At 35.7% G+C, this 18391-nt stretch overlaps 1 protein-coding gene across 5 annotated transcripts in view; it reads left to right on the forward strand.

The window, feature by feature from the left end:
- Tenm1 (teneurin transmembrane protein 1) overlaps nt 1-18391 on the forward strand; it is an 837569-nt gene that overhangs the window by 570631 nt on the left and 248547 nt on the right. For all 5 annotated transcript variants that reach the window (XM_087199780.1, XM_087199781.1, XM_087199782.1 and 2 more), the window contains 3 exons: nt 1988-2089; nt 3561-3755; nt 7070-7270. In XM_087199780.1, coding sequence (XP_087055906.1) covers nt 1988-2089; nt 3561-3755; nt 7070-7270 — 498 coding nt within the window. The remainder of the gene's footprint in view (nt 1-1987; nt 2090-3560; nt 3756-7069; nt 7271-18391) is intronic.

Below are 18391 nucleotides of genomic sequence, written 5' to 3' on the forward strand. Positions count from 1 at the left end.
AAGAGAAATAAATTTTCTACCTCTGAATGAAAAAAATATCCTTTATATCTTTTAATAATTATTTGTTAAACAAATTATTGTTGTTATGAAAATAACTAATATTTTAATGAGTTAAAGATTGGCTCTTGCCTGCATGTTACATTCTGGTCAGCCCAGTTTTATTTCAGTTAATGTTATGTGTTACTTGCTTTATCAGGCTCATTTTTATAACAGTTGTCAACAAACTATAGTCTTGAAAAAGGCAATCTGCTGTATTCATATAGAGTTGAGATTAATCTCCACTGATTGATACAAGAGTGATTATCCACACAATCACTAGATTCATTCTCAGCTTTCTAACATTCCCTCAGATAGACTAGATGCCACTTTCTTTCTCTTGCTTTTAATCTTTCCACGGCAGAACTCCAACATAAATATCACCAGCTCTCCAACTATGGAACATTACTATTATAAAGCATTGGTTTTCAATATTTTTTCTTTTTTTTTGCTTTTCAATACTTTAATGTGGTGAGCACCTGCAGTTCGCCCATGGTGTTTGTTAAAATGTTGATTACTGGGCCACATCCCTCGGGGATGGATTAAGTTGATCTGGTGCTAAAGTCAAGGCATCTGTAATGTAAGTGCCCCAGGTGAGCCTAATGATAGAAGTGATTCACAGACCACAACTGTAGAAATGCTATTTCTCAATGCTCATTATAAAGTCTCACTCTCATTCAATAACAGAGCCTGGAACCACCTCCTAGAATCTCTCCTAATTGTAAATAGCTTATCCGAGTGAAACTTGGTGAAGCATATAATTTGAATTGAAAAATGAAAATAGGTGTGTAAGAGAAGTGTGAGTTTGGGCGGGGTTTTAGCTCAGTGGCACCATTCCTGCCTTGCAAGCACAAGGTCCTGAGTTCAATCCCCGCTACCACAAAAAAAAAAGAGAGAGAGAGAGAGAGAGAGAAGTGTGATTTTAATAGGCCAAAACATAAAATTCTGAATCCAAGAATGCCAAGTACACAAAATTTATAGAAAAGAGTAATGGGAAGATTAAACACATACATGCACACATGTGCACACATCCACATGTACACATGCACAAAATCCCACAAGTGTAAAGCTTGGGGACCATTATAGTTCATAAACTTAGAATTTGACCACTATTATTCTTTAATATATAATTTTAAATTGCAGTTTTAAGGTCATTGTCAGAGACCAACATTTATAAAACTATAGTTTTTCAGAGAAGTTACTAAAAGAGTTATCAAAGTTTGATTGGACTGCACATCTTTTTGTCACTAGAACGACCTATGGATACCCTCAAAGCCTTCTCAGTTCCCCGGAAAACTTCTCTTAGAATGCATGCAGAGGAAATTAGTGGTAGAGAACTCATAAGCATTTACAGTCAAGAAGGCATTGCTCAACAAAATACTTAGGTTCTAATGCTTTTAGTGGTGGTGAATTCAATTTGAACACTTACTTTAAAAGCCTTCCATTGTCACATATTAATGAAAATGAAATACTGATTATCATATTCAAGCTGTCAAGATAGAAGATTAAATATTTTAAGTTGCTAAAGAAGAAACTTTATTTGCTGAATACTGTCTGAAAAGCAAATAGTAGCTTTTGTCTTCTGGGTTGCATTTTCACTTGTTTTGCTTTCAGAAATATCCTATAATCCTTACGTATTTTTAGCTATATCGTGGATGTTTCCTACGAATACAATCCATCTAGACCCTTTATGCACTTTAGAGATGAAGTTGGTTTTTAGTTGTACTCTCAATAGCCAAGTCAGCAAATCGAGGGCCTTTTTAATAATCTTCTACTTCTTGTGACATCTTAAAGAATTCTTTGGCATCTGATTCTGAGCCGTAAGTACTCTATAGACAGAAGAGGGCAAGACTGTTATAGGCCCATAGTCTCTGCAATTTAAAAAAAAATAATAAAGATTCTATGACTGGGGAGTTTCTTCATTTTTTTTTCTTTTTCTTCATATTAACAGAAATAATGGATGATTGTTCAACTAATTGCAATGGAAATGGAGAGTGTATTTCTGGCCACTGTCATTGTTTCCCAGGATTCCTTGGACCTGACTGTGCCAGAGGTAATGTTGTTCTGTGATTCTGACTGATTTAGGGGAATATATATCACTTGAGAGCTCAGAATTGGTAGTAACAATAATAATAACAATAGTAGTAGAAGCAGCAACAACAGCAGTGGGTCTCACAGTTGCCACCAGAAGCTGCACACTTACTATACCTGGCACTGTTCTAGACTATTTGCATTATATTTTTTTTTCTGGTACTGGGGATTGAACTCAGGACCTTGCGCTTGTGAGGCAGGCAGTAGAACCACTGAGCTAAATTCCTGGCCCTGCATTGCTTTTTTAATTCCTACTCCCTAAAATGGCTGGCCCTATGAGGTAGGTATAGTTTTATCCTTGTTTTATGAGCAAAGAAAGAACCTCAAAGAGTTTAACTTAGGTAAAGTTATATAACAATGGGGGTTTGTACCCAGATTGTTTGACCTGGCCGCTAAACAATGATAATATTTTCTTCATAAATTAATTTATGATAGACTGAGTTTTAAAAGGCACAAGTTAGTAAGTGGCTATACACCCCAATGTAACTGAAAGGAATTGGGTGATCACCAATGAGTAAGTAACCTACAAAGTAAAGACTAGAAAGTCTTTAACTAGAAGTTAAACTTAGCAAACTTTACTGTTTCTTAGACTTACTCAGAATTTAATTCTTGAAAACCTCTGGGCAAATCACACCATTTTTCCCCATAGGTTTGTAGTTATTATTTTAGAGATGCTTTCTGTTCACTTGAATAAAAAGAAACTTAAAGTTTTCAGTCTGCTAATACCTTAATCTCAGGTTTCTGAGCCACTCAGTTTCTATAGATGAAATTTCATACAACAGAGAATTATAAAGTACTTGTTATGTTTCCACCACCAAGACAGAACGGAGGTGTAGGGGATAGGAGTAGAAGAATAGTATGTATTACAAAAGTGAGTAAACGGAACATACAGACTCTGTCCTCAAAAAGCCCATAGTTTAATAGGGAGACAAACAATAAGAAAGCAGAAAAAATGCTCTTATAAAATTTTGCACAATGTGTTACAGAAGTGGACACCTGTGCAGTATAAACCTAATTACAAAGCTTTTTAAAGATAACATTTTATAATATGAATAACTCTATTTATTAGGTTTTTAGATTTCAGGTTTTGCTTCCTAAATGTAATATACATCTGCTTGAGGAAGAAAACACACAAGAGAGAAAAATTCAAAAAGTGAAATGCCTAGCTTAAAATAATAATAATAATACATTAAGAATATGGTGCAATCAAAAGAGTATGGTGGGATCAGAATATCTTTGTTGTTTCTCTTTATCCCAGTCCTGTGAGAAGAAAATTCTGTTTATTGTCATGAATGTGTGCCTATTTAATAAAGGGTAAGACAGAAATAGTACAATTTCTTACCTGAAATATCTTACAAGAATCAATAGATAATTGCTATTTGGAGATTTTGAAAGCATATCAGAACATTAAAAGTTCATTTGTCAATCTTCAGATTCATGCCCTGTGCTGTGTGGTGGGAATGGAGAATACGAAAAAGGACACTGTGTTTGCCGGAATGGTTGGAAGGGGCCAGAGTGTGATGTTCCAGAAGAGCAATGCATTGACCCAACATGCTTTGGCCATGGCACCTGCATCATGGGAGTCTGCATCTGTGTGCCAGGATATAAAGGAGAAATATGCGAGGAAGGTCAGGGCTTTATTTTGATGTATTGCTTCAGTCTGTTCTCTCACTGAATCTTCCAAGGTGTCATTCTGTGCTTCTAGTAGAGAAGCAAGAGGTCTTTGCAAACAATAGATCCTCAACACGTCCTTGGTACATGGAGCAGGGGGCTGGAATCAGGAAAGCTCCTGTCTCTTCTGACAACGCCTAATATTATCCATGTGACTGTATCTATGACACCTGCAAAGCAGTAATGAAAAAATGGTGTTTTTCTCATTTCTAATACTGTTTTATAACTTGAGAATTTCCATATTGATGATTTAGCTGTTAGTTCATATGCTTTCTTTATTACAGAGTGCATTATGCTACATCTCACTTTAAAGAACGCAATAAAAATTATGATATATGCACATTTGGAGCCATTTTGCAAATGTTTTCCTTGGGAGTGATTTGTAATTACCATTATTATCATTGCTTTATATTATTTATTTTTACAAACCTCATGCTGAAACTTGACCTCTATTCCTAAGGAAGCAGACTTACCACTGAGTTTCAAAGCAGTGCTTTTATATTAAATTTACCCCAAAGGAGTCTTTATAAAAATATTTTGAAATGGCAATAGTTTTATTATTTAAAGAGACACATTGGAAAATAAGTTTACTAGTAATCAGACCTTTTTCATGCTACATTCCTCAAACAAGACTGATTTCAGAAATAATATTAAACCATTACCATAGGAGATGGTCTCATCACAACTGTTGTTCAGGAAAGAGGCTGCAGAAAATGCACTATAAATGCTTTTTAAAGATGGCTCATTAAGACTATTACACAGCATTCTAAAGGGTTTAATCTCATTCCACTCCATGAACAAGCAAGACTTTAGGTTTCCACCACTCATTAGCAAGAACAGAAATTTGGTGTGAAGAGTTTATCTGTTCCAGTGAATGGTATCAGGCCTATGGAAAACATTAAAATCTCTGTTACCTTTGGAAATTGTTTCTGTGATGACATTTTAAATAAAATGTAACTATTTTATACCTAAAATGTGAATTCTGATGCTACATAGGGGCACACACAGTTAATAAAACAATAGTGTCTATCATACCATCTGCAACTTGTCAGGAAAAATCACATAACCTAAAATCATGTAACCCTTCTAATTTAAATGTTTTAAACTACTGAAAAAGGATTTAGCTTAACTTGGCCTTCTTCACCATCACTAAAACATTTTGTAGAATACACAAAATAGCAAGGAAAAATATTCACCATATTTGATGAAATAATCTTTTCAAATACAATAGAAAAAGTATTTTAAATCAAACACCACAGACCAGAAACTCACAGACTAACGTAGGCCTATGGATGGGCTTTGTTTGGTTCATATACATAGTGGTACTATTGTTCCATGTAACTTAGTTGCCTACATTTAAAAGTAAAAAGTGTCATAAAAGTCCCTAATTTTGGCCACTCTTGACCATTAAAAAATCTAGTGGCCCTGTGCCCTCATTGCTACATGGTGGTAATCACATGGAGCCAAGTGGCAGCACTTCCCCTTAAACTGAATACTTGGTTTCAGTTGGCATCCAACACATCCTGTTTTCTTAAAGCCAGACCATTTCATCTATGCCTGGCCCTTTTATAACCCTATGACTTTGTGCCTCCAAATTAAGTATGATTTACAGGATATAAATCTTTATGTGACTATAATGTAGTAAGCCTCTTAAGAAAATGAGTTATATTAAGCCAAATATTACTTTGTTTATTAAAGTTGTTTTACTTGAATATAACAAAATAGAATCCTTCTAAAAATATTCTATACTTTATACATTCTCCCTCCAAATGATGAATTAAATTAGATGTACCTTTGAGTGTCTATTTGCTGGTTAGCTCAGGTATTAAAATATTGTGCTGATGCCCTTTAGATCTTGAACTGATTATAATGGCAGTAACCCTAATTATAATAGTACTTAAGACTTAGTTTGTTCCATGACCACAAGCCACACCCTGAAATTAGGCCAGTCTTTCAAATGCAAGCAGCTTGTATTAATCTATTTCCATTGCTGCAAAAGTAATCCAATGCACATATCTTCATTATGTTATTTTATTTTTAATTAACTAATCATTTTTTACATCTATACATCAATACATGCATAATCAATATGTATTAATCAAATATCGGTAATAACCAATTTCAACTCTTCAGTACCTAATCATTTTTATGTGTTGGGATTTGCATATTCTTCTAGTCATTTTAACATACATCCTAAGTGGTTTTGCCCTATATTTGCCCTATTCTATTGAAAAAGAACCAGGAGTGACTTCTCCACTCTTGCTATAGTTATGGTCTCCCTTACTGAATTTCTCTCTGCCACCCTCCACCCTACCACTTCTCATCTCTGGAAACCACTATTCCATCATGTTCTTATACAAGTTTGAGTTACTGAATTTCCACAAATGAGTGAGAACATCCAGTATTTTTCTTTCTGTGTCTTGCTTGTTTTGCTTAATGTATGTTATTTTAGTCTCATTTCATTTATAAAGGAAGGGTAGAAATTTGGAAGTCAAACTTACCATTTCCCATAAAATGTTTACTCAGTAAAAGCACAAAGCAATTTTCCCCCAAGGCAAGCACAGGAACCTACTTCTAAAATAGTTTACACATTGGCTGAAATATACAGAAAAAATATTCAGAATCGTGGAATCAGAGACAAATGGATTTTGGTCTCTGTCATTCTACAACATTGAAAACTGTGTTATGGTGTCCTGATAGAAGAAAGCAAAAAAAATAATTTTTAAATTAGGTTGAAAATGTTATATTTTCAGTAATTCCAAGGTATAACTGAAAGATTATAACAAATTGTTGTAGTTTATTATTTCATGCAAAAGAGGCACCTCAACCCAATAAAGTGAATAATCCAAAATTAAAATTTTTATGTAAAGTCCTCTAGTCACATCAAATAAAGCTATAATTTTAATTTCAGAAAGGATAAGAAATTCTTTAACAAAAATTCTTGGGCTTTTTTGCAAAGCTGAGAAATTCCTGTTGAAGGCGAACACTGATCTACTCACCCATTTGTGTGGGGTTACTGCACACTGCTCACAATTTCACAGAGTATATGGGTAGTCTTCTTATTCTAAATTTAGGCTGCAGCCTTTATGATACTCAACCATATTTTTAAGTGTTAATATTCTTCTGGTTAGAACACAATTTTGTATGAGTCATTTTATTGCCTAATTAAAGCACCATTAATGATACAATACTAGGAAACTAATGTATCTGAGTTTCATTGTCCCACACCTATTCCTATTAACCTTTCCTCCCCCCTTTTTTGGGCTTTCAGAGGACTGCTTGGACCCAATGTGTTCTAGCCATGGCATCTGTGTAAAAGGAGAATGTCACTGTTCTACTGGCTGGGGAGGAGTCAATTGTGAAACTCTACTTCCTGTATGTCAAGAGCAATGCTCAGGACATGGAACTTTTCTTCTGGACACTGGAGTATGCAGCTGTGATCCCAAGTGGACAGGATCAGACTGCTCAACAGGTATATTGGAGTTATTTCCTTCTTCTTCCTCTACTCCCAAGTTCTAACTGATCCTTAGCTTAAAATAGTGCTTCTTAGGGTTGGGGATTTAGCTCAGTGGTTCTACTGCCTGCCTCACAAGTGCAAGGTCCAGAGTTGGATCCCTGGTACTGAATAAAAAGATAGTGCTTCTTAGAATCTGATGCATATGCTTTCACGAGTCCTAACAGGCTTCCAAGTATTTCCTAGATTAGCATTTCACTGCATTTTCATTGACAACATGCTGTTACCTGTTCCTTATTTTTATCCTATTTTTCATTGTGGTAGGTCTATGTTGTATTCTGCCATAATTTTTTGCTGATTCCCAAGTCTTGTACTATCAGTTCTATGCAGATTATTTCAAATCACTGTCTCTTACAACTTGAATAATAGGGAATTTTCACTGAGTGGTTCATCTCCTAAAAACACAAATCAGCACAGGAACTCTATTTTATATATTGCATATTGCTGCTCAATTACCTTTTCTACAACATCATTTTTCTTTTCCCATTCTCCACTCTAACATCTTCCATAACTATCTTAGTCATGTTTCTCATTTCTGGGAAAAATACCCAATACCCACACCTTGAAAGGAGGAGAGGTTTATTTTGTGTCATGGTTACAGTCCAAGATTGATTGGCTCTAAGGCAGAATGGCATGATGGAAGGGCCTGGGCAGAGGAAAGCTGCTCATTTCATGGCAGCCAGGAAACAGAGAGAGAAGGGAGGAGCCAGAGAGGAAGTTGTACCCTTCAGGTCATACCCTCAGTGATCCATCTCTTTGGACCAGACCTCACCTCTTAACAAGAAGTCAGCTATATTGCCCTCATGATTTAATCACTTTCCAGAAATCCCACCTATGAGTACATGAGGCATTTGGGAGCATTCATGATCTAAACCATAACATTATACCCTTGACCCCCCAAAAGATTCATGTGCATTCTTTACACAAAATACATTTAGCTTAATTTTAAGAGTTGACAAAATTTTGAGAGTTCAAGTAGTGCAAAAAAGTCTAAGTCCAAAGTCTCCTCTGAAACTCAAGGCAAACTCAGCTGTGAGCCCCTTTAAATATCAAAAAGAAAGTTAAACATTGCAGATATACAATGACACATGGTAAATATTCCCAATTCCAAAAGGGATAAATAGGGGACTAGAAACCAATAGAACCAAAGGAAGACCAAAACCCAGCAGGAAAATCATTAAATCTAATAGCTCTGTGTCCAGCACTCAGGGTAAAGATCTGAACTCCAAAAGGCTTGTAAAGCTCTGGCTCTATGCCACTACAGGTCTTCATGGCTTCTCCCTCGGGCTCAATTTGCTCATTGCCTCTGACTTCCCTTGGACATTCCATGTTCCCGGTTTCTCCAACTTTCTAGGGTGTCCATTGCACTTCTGGCTTCAATATTACAGCATCACACACTCCCCCCATCAGGGGCCTACTCCTTGGCCTCCTGGACCTTCTTCAGAAATCTTAGTGGAAGCCTCCTTGGCCCCAAAACTCTTGCATTCTCCATCCCTGTAAAATGAGCACCATGGGAATAATGCCAAAGTCTGCTGGCAGCATAAGCAGTAATCACATCCCCTTGGACCATAGAAGCAGTGGCCTCTGAGTGCTTGAATGGCTGAATACTGTGTAATGAACCCTGGCAAACCAATTCTGGAGCAGGGCATCCTAGGACTCTCTTCTCAAAGAAAAGTCTTTTATTTTTGGACCCTTGAGCCTGCAAAGGGTATGTCTTGCTGATTCCTGAAATGCCCCCAAGGTATCTTTCTTATTGTCCCAATGCAAAGAACTTACTTGGCTTGTTTTTAATGTTAATCTTTTTAGCAATTAAGCTTTCCTTGGGCAAAACTGTACAGGCCCCCAACTTTACATAAGCTTCCTTCCTGGTGAAATGCCACCCAGAGAAACCCTGGAATGCTTTGAAATAATTCAGCTGTGTCATTTGCTTTTGATTCTCAGTGTAAACTTTATAAAAGCAGCAAACAGTACCATGCTACAGCCTAAACATTGATCCACCTTGAAATTTTCTCCACCAGATTAAGTAGTCTATTCCCCTTATAAGTCTCTCTCAGAGTCTCAGAACACAAGCAAAATGTAGACAGATTTTCTCTCAGAGAATAACACACATGCCTGGAGTCCATCTGGCAGTGGAGTCCTTGTTCCCAACTGAAACCTCCTAAACCTGGTCTTCACCATCTCCATATTTATCAGCATTCTGGTCTTGCAAGCTCTGACCACAATCTCCCATGAAGCTTGGCTCAAAATATTCCAGGCCTTCTCTAGCTGCTATCTCCAAACTTTCCAAATTCCTCCCCAAACCATTTCCAAAGATTTCTAAACTGCATGGTGAGGTAACAGTCACAGCAATGACCCCACTTCTCCAGGACCACAATCTGTTGCAGTCACTCTGTCACTACTTGAACAAATACTCAATAGCCACAATGTAAATGAGGAGAGGTCTATTTTGGCTCATGTTTACAGTTCAAAAGAGGTTGGCTCAAAGGCAGAATGTCATGATGGAAGGGCCTAGGCAGAGAGAAGCTGCTTACACCATGGCAGCTAGGAAACAGAAAAAGAAAGGAGAAGCCAAGAAGGCATATGTGCCCTTCCAGTTCACACTCCCAGTAACCTGCCTTTTCTGATCAGACCCTACCTCTCAACAGCAAAGTCAACTATATCACCCCCATGATTCAGTCATCTTCCAAAAGTTCCACCTATGAGTACATAAGGTCTTTCATGGGGCATTCTTGATCTAAACCACAGCAATAGTTCCCCACTTTTTGAAAGTAAACTTCAAATTTCCTAGCCTGTTATCAAAAGGTCACCATAAACTATTACAAATCTCTTATATATAGTCAATCATACACTTTTGCTTCCTGTATAAATTTTTCCATCTCCCCACATAGTCTGTATGGTCTCTTTACCACCAATGCATCATAATTTCATGGGGTTTTTTCATGCTTTCCCCTCAGCATTGGATATTTTTACTTTTCCACTTAAGAAACGCGAACCTATCCATGAACACCAACCTCAGTATGAGTCATTCCATATAACTTTGCCTGATCACATCAATAAAGATCCCTAAGATAATCCCATGTGCATTGCTAGAGAGCACTAACAACATTGTGATATAAGTATTTGTGCACATAGATTGTTTTTCCACCTGAGGCTTAAGCACTGAAAAGAACGAACCATTCTTTTTTTTATATCTTCATATTTTATGCTCATTAAATGAATAAATTTTATAAATGGTAACTCCTACAAAGCCTCTGCCTATGAATTTTGTTTAGGACGTAACATGGCATGTGGTAAACCAAAAGGATCAGTGCTCTGTGGGATTGTTGATACAACTGAATTAGCTCATGATCTGAAATCTATGATCCTACACTAAGAAAACAGGAAGATCCCTCCACTAAGAGAATTAATTTGGGGGGGGGGCGGGTACTGGGGATTGAACTCGGATCCTTGTGCTTGCTTGCACAGCAGGCGGTGAAACCACTGAGCTGAATCCCCGGCCCAAGAGAATTAATTTTAACATAAAACTTTATTATAATTCTAACCAAACTTCCCTGAAATCTTATTGTCTCACATAGATATAATACAGGAGAGGGGTTACATTTTAAAATTTCAGAAAATAATGAAAATGCTCAAGATAATCTAATAATAAATGAAGTGTTAATTGTAAAATCACTTTCTATATATCTAATAAATATACGTATACCAGCTGGGTGCTTGACCTAGTGTTTGGTGCCAACTCCACCATCACCCCAAACAACACTTACTCACCAAAACAAATTAAATGATGAGAGAAAACTGATAGCCCATGCTCTATTTTGATCTTAAATGTCCCTCACAACTCCATATATTGAAAGCTTAGTTGCCAACCTGTGACTCTATTAGAAAGTTATGGGACCTTAAAGAGGTTGAGCCTCGGAGGAGGAAGTTACATCACTAGAAATATGCCTTTAAAGATGATTGTGAGATGCTGATCTCTTCTTTCACTCTCTTTTGCTTTCTGACCACCATGAGGTGGGCAGCTTTCTTCACCACACAACCCCACCACACACTCAAAAACAACAGAAATAGCCACCCATGCGCTGAGATCTCTGAACTGTTAGCCAAAATAATCCTTTCCTCTTCGTAAGTTCATTAATTCAGGTGTTTGTTACAGTAACAAAAAGCTGACTAACAGCCCTACAGACTATTACATCTGAAAAAAATATCTGGTTTGATGCTTCTCAAATATGATGGAGTCTAGAATGACTTCCTTAACATCCCTGAAGATTCTAATGCACAAGGCAGAGAGAGGTTAGTTTGTCCGAAGCTGTGACAATTGCTGAACTAGTCTTACTCCTCACTTCTTGTTCCTTTGTCATTTATTGTACCATAGGCTATGTCAGCATTTGAGGCGATGGTATGTAGAGAAGAATGAAATGTAATATCTATGGTTGGTAATATAAATGTGAACAAATGTATAAAATACCTTGCATTAAGTCCTAAAAGGCATTAAGGGCATTTAAATAGGGTGGTGTCATAATCATGTTTGTATTTTAGAAAAGTAATACTGGAAATGGCTTGGAGAATATAGTAAAAATGATGAGAATTTGCTATAAAGGAATTTAAGTGCAGATGGAAAGAACAGATATGATAGAAGTTAAGAAATAGGATTGGTGACTGCATGGGTATAAAGGAAGGTAGTATTGTCATTGACTGATTTCTACATGGAGAGACTGCTTGAATTATAACATTACTATCTGACATAAAATGTTCATTTATTTCAAAATTACTCATTATCTACTCTGTGCCATGTCCTATGCTATTGGGATATATTGATGAGGAAAACAGATTCTTTCACTATTAGGGCTTACAGTCCATCAGTGAGAGAGAGACAGTAAATAATGAACAAGAAATATATATGTGTATATATTTTTTAAACATGAGGAAGCTGAGAACCAGAGAGGTTCAATTACTGATTCAAGGTCACAGTCCTAACTAGTGGCAGACCCGCAAGGAAAACTCAGGTCTGTCGATTCCATGCTGTCTCTACTGTATTTTTCAGCTGCTCATCCTCATCCTTCCCAAAACAGGACAGAAGTTAGACAAAGAGAGAAGCCAAGTGAAAAATCTACCTTACTAAAAAGAAGGTGAAGGGCATCTCATACCAAGTATACGAATGTCACATTTTTGTCCATGGTGAACTAAAGCCATGTTCATCCATTCGGGTCCTAACAGCAAAAGCTCACTAGAAACACTTCTTGCTCACAAAAGCAAAAGGATAGACAGCTATGTTCACAAACTCCGCAGCCTCTCAGACCAAAAAAAAAAAAATCCTAATAAAACTACCAAATTGAGAAATAGGGAAAGAAAAGTCCTTCCAAGACTCTAGTGACATGGTAGAAATAGTCCCTTTGTGATTTTTAAGCTCCAAAAATGTTTTTCCCATGGAGCATATTTAACCGTTGAGATGATCTCACTGCACGGACTTTTAATTGAGTGCATTCAGTGCAGGAAGCAATTTAACATATGATTCTTAAAATGGATCGTGTCATTTCAAAGGTGAATACACTCTTTGGCATTGACCATTTTCTCCCTCTAAGCACTTGAAGCTTAGCTGTTAGCATGCTATCTGTGCTTCTTTATTCCCAAGAGGAATGCCATGAATGGCTTACTGATTTTCAGTCTTTCTTTCTCTGTACTGTACCTTGAGTATATTGTTAGTATCTCTCCATTGCTACTTGATAAAGACTTCTTTAACCTGATAGTCTCATGGCATTTAACAAAGGTTAACTCATTCATCTTTAAATATATATCAAGAGGAACACAATGAAGCTTGTTATATCATAGTTTAGATTTGAATATAACATAGATCAAATCATGCTCCCTTAAAATAACTCCTTGATGTAAAATCTCAGTAATACATTTAGCCTGTCCTAAGGGTATTGGCCCTGGCATCTGAGATCAGCATTATAAAATGCATCTACTATATTTCTTTTGTAAAATCTCTTCTCTTGTCACACAGCCTTTGAAGGGGGTTATAAAATTTGAGTTTAAGACTTTGAAATCTTCTTCTTGATGAAACTCCCTCTATTGTTTTTTGTGAATACAGTAACAGCCAATCATGGGAGGAATCCATTTCCATTGAGAAGACAAATCTTGGCATTTCTCTACCACAATCTCCTATTATAGTGTGCCTTGGAAGTAGATTAATCAACCAGAGAGATATGGAACATTAGGCTCTGAGGTGTTTCTGAACATACTCTATGCTATAGAGTAGAAATCATATGAAGCTCCCTCTCCATGTACCTTATCCAAGAAGAGTTACTTTCTGAAGTTGTTTGAAGATTTTGTTATAATGATACTAGTTTTTATGTCATCCTATAAAGGCTGTCCATTTTGATCATGAGAAAAATTACAATATGGTATGTGTGTGTGTGTGTGTGTGTCTGTGTTTGAGTGTCACACATGTATTGGCAGTAGAGTGACTTTGAATAACTCACTCAAATTTTTTACTATTTGTGAAATAGTAGAAGGTTCTCCAGAAGACCCCTGAGATCAGTGAGTCTTGATCCTATGTATTGGACTACTTATACTGTTTTGAAATCACTCATGGACACAGTCCATAAAATTCCTGAACTCTATAATGTTTATGTTAAGAAAATATTAATTTAAAATAGTTTTGTTGCCATTGAAAGGACATCCATACTTTGATATATAGACTATGTTATTTGAATATTTGCTTTTATATATGTAGATACACATACACAAACATAAACATGGATGTGTGTGCATATATCTTCATTATAATAATGTCTCATACATTTTAAGTGTTCCCTAATGGATAGTGATATGCAACTAGTAATAAAAGAGATCATTAGAGGAGAAAATTGTAAGAGGGTCATGTAATTATTGTTGCTAGGGAAATTTTCCTTGACTATACAAGTGTCATATGGTTTAAAAACAATATTAGCTTCCCCCTTTGTTGAAAGTGCCAATAATCAAAAGATTTTCATCTGACGCTCTATGCCTGCCATTATTTTTCTACAATTTGTAGGAATTGATTAGACCTTTTTAAATGACTTATGTGTATATAGTATTTATCTTCTTCATATATCACAGTTACAACAGAGTCATACATTCAATTTGACAAAGAATTTTTGTTTAAAACGTAATGTGCATGCTATTGGAATGACTGTGTAGCCATTGATCATGCCTCTGACAGAAAAAATCAACTCACATGCAAAGTAACCAGAATTTACCATCTTCAATAGAAAAGATCACAAATGGAACCAAATTAGGAACCTAGAGTTGCAAGTACTTCTCCGTCTGTTGTTCTGGACACATGGATAATTCTCAGAAGTAAAAATTTTTCTATTAGTTAGCAGCAATATTAGTATATCATAATGCTACAGACACCTTGGATTTAAATAAAAGCTCATATATAGACAACTAGTCATTGAAACACAATGGGGAAGGGAATGTTATAGTATCTTGTAGTGTAAAAGGACAAAAGGCTTATGATTAATTCATATGTAGGCTTAATTATATTTAACTTGATATTCAAGGTATATGGCCTGTGCTCAAATATATTTTAAAATAATTGTTTTTCTACTCAGTAAAACATAAAAGATAAACTAAGGTGGCTCTGATTTACTTGATTAAATAAAATACACTTTTACTTGAAACATGGTAGCTATACCATTAAAACAAAAGTGAGGTCAAAACATTAACTCCAGATTATTGAAATAAGTGAAGTTCACTGGTGATACTTGAAGAGTATCCTGAAGATAATTCCAAATCAAATTAATTGTATAAGTCTGAATCTGAAGAAGTATCTGTGGTAGGTAGATATGAAATAGAAAAAAGTGACACTATTATAATGATTTCCTAGCAACACATCCTACGCAGAGATGATATGTCACCCCCAAGAATTTTTTTTGGTTTACGTGAAAATAGAAATTAAACCCAAAAGTATTCTCAGATTTTTTAAGTTTCTTATTTTTTGTAAAAGAGCTCATTTAGTGTCCCAAGATTGCATATATTGTGAGATGAGTTAAAACACATCAAATATATAATGTTTTCAAAAGACATCTTTTACATTTTGTTCTGAGACACAAAAAGCCACACCTGTTATGCCATCATTAGCAGGCAGCAATGCAAAAACACAGTGAAACTTTTGACAATTTGACAAGTTTTAAGTAAGAGGTAAATTTGCAGATGCCTCTCTGTAAATCTGAGCTAACTCTACTGATTATTTCAAGATATTAAAGCTTTAAAATTGGTTCTGAAACTAGGGACATATTTAAATAAGGTGCAATTGTGAAGCAAGAAAATGTAAGCTTGTGTGTTAGATTGCATACTTATTTATGTGTTTAAAGTAAAGTATAATAAAGAATACATTTGGACAAACCAATACGAATACCAAAAGAAACCAGGCAAAATTTGTTTCACTATTAAATATATTCCTCTCATTTACTCAAGCTCTTTTTTTGAATTCTGTGTTCATTTGTTATTTGGCATTTTTCTCAAGTCATGCTTAGCTACATGAAGTGACCACAGTACACCCAAAAAGGATGTGTCTAAAAGGTATACTTTCCCTGAAGGTGAGATCCTGTGGAGAACGAGGCTACCTGGATGCCAACCTTTAGTTTGCCCTGCTGCCATAACAGTTTTCTGACAAAGAAGTAGGAGGTAGAAAGGTTCTGTGGTGGATGTTGCTGAGAGAAATGGAAGGAAGCCAGGATTCAATTGTGTAAAATCAATGGACAGCACGTGGGGATAGGTCAGAGTAAATTGCCCCAATCTTGTTTGCCAAAATCAGAGGAGAACCATGTGCCCCTCCCAAAGTAACCTGAATGATATTATTCATATAATAAAAATAGCCTACATTTATGTGAGGATTGTAATTTATTCTCCAAATACTTACAGACCTCTTTTCTTCATTTCATCATTATAGCCTTACTATAGGGTCATTAATAGAACTGCAAGTGCAAATTGAGCTTTGCTGATACAAAAGTACATGTAGGACTGCTCCAGAGATTTGATTTACATGCTTATTCCTCTGAATCATTGGAGAGAAGGGCAGAAATGATGTAAAGTGCAGATTAGTTCTTTAGTAAAGACGAAATACAATAAATTTTCACCTACGAACCTGATAAGGTCAAGGTCATAGAGAATGAATGCATACTTGAGTGTACTGTAGAGAATTTGGCTTGTGCTATTGCTACCACATGTCCAAAACCAAAATATTTTCCAGTAAAAATCCGGTAACAAATCTTTTCTAGCCAACAGATTTTTCTTACTGAGATATAAGTAATGGAGATAATTTTTTTTTTCACTTTACAATAAAAGAACTAATTCACTGTGAGAAGCAGGACAAGTTACTTTATCGTGCATGTTTCAGACTTGAAGTCAGCAGACCCTTCTTGAAGATCAGTGAGAATTAATTTTTATCCTGTTTGGGACTTGTTAAGCTTGAGGATTCATGCCTTTCATAAAGTAATAGAAATTTTTCAGTTTTTATAATTTTGAATCTTTTCCCGCATTCAGTATTATCACTTTTAGGGAATTCCCATAAATCATTCACTGTAACCTCCATGTCTTTTGCTTCTTTTCCTTCCTTTCCTTTTTATTTACTTATTTGGGTTATTTTTAGGTAATTTCTTCACATTGCTCATCTAGCACACTAAGCCTCTCTTTGGTTGTGATTATTGTGTTAACTCTTCTGTTGAACATTTAATTTCAGTAATTACTTTTTTGTTTCTAAAGTATTTGCTTAGGCTTTTTTAAAATAGGCTCATTATTTTGGGTAATTCTTAGTTCTTTAATCCTGTTTTCAGTTACTTTTCTTTTAAATATAGTAGATACGGTTATTTTATATACTGTATCTGATATATAGCATAGAAAGTCAAAGAGTTTGGGTCTATGGTTTGTTGTTTCTCTCAACCTGTTGATATGAACTGCCTCCTTCTTTTTTTTTTTTTTTTTTTCATTGTGAACTCAAATAACTTGGAGATCTGTGTGAAAAAAGTATTCCTCCGGGGGAGATTTACATTTGTTTCTACCAGAAACTTGCCGGTGATAAAAAAAAAAAAAAAAAGAATAGGATAAACTTTAAATAAAAAATCTCAGGTTACAGTTTCTGGGGGCAAACAAAAGTATGAATTTGAACTCCATACCCACATTGACACTGAAGGATGACATGAAGTCTCAGGAGAGGTTTGTTATTTAAACATCTTCATAGACCCAAACCTGAAAAAGGTCATTTTCTTCTCATCTGTCTCTTCATAGCATATTTTCCTCTAGATTTGTTCTCAATATTTTTTCCTGATCTTGTTCAGGCCCAAAGTTTAGCCAGACATCTCTTCCTCACTCTAACCCTCATCAAAACTCTAGGTCACCCGGATCAGATGGCCCTAAATGTACTGGTAGAGCTTTAACTAACCACAGAACTTGGACACATTAACCACCATGGGTCACAACTTACACATCTTCAAATTTTGCTTTTAAGCTAAAATGGCATTTCAATTTATTTTTAGTAATTAGAATTTGTTTTACTCTAAATAGAAAAAAATATTGTTACATTCTACTTAAATCAAAAGTTTATTTTACTATGGGCAGGGATTTAGCACAGTGGTGCTGCCGTCTGCTTCTCAAGCTCAAGGTCCTGAGTTCGATCTCTGGTACAAAAAAAAAGTTTATTTTATTAGAGTGTGTGTAAACATATTAGAGTTCAACAAATTTAGAAGAGCCCATTCAGCGGTAGCAAAACTGTTCTGTTATTATGTGCATTGGAAGAACATTCTGAGAAGCATTGTTTAAAGATAGTTTTGAAACCACAGCACTCAAAGTAGTGAGGGTAACAATGAAGTTGAGAGTAGGCAGTTTCAACAATCAAAGTAAGCCTCCCACACATTTCTGCTAGACTCATTCATTTTTAAAACTGAATTCTGCATGTCACTCACTGAAAGTTCAGGCACTTGAAATACTATTGTCTACTTTCTTTTTGAACAACCTTTCTTTGTTCATTTCTTCTTTGACAGACTTATTGGCACAATCTTGAAATATTGGTACTAGATGAGATTTTAAACATCACCTAAT

The sequence above is a fragment of the Heterocephalus glaber genome, unplaced genomic scaffold (genome assembly GCF_053883595.1).
Source record: "Heterocephalus glaber isolate CG9 unplaced genomic scaffold, H.glaber_assembly_v1.0 deba00001729, whole genome shotgun sequence".
Lineage (NCBI taxonomy): Eukaryota > Metazoa > Chordata > Mammalia > Rodentia > Bathyergidae > Heterocephalus > Heterocephalus glaber.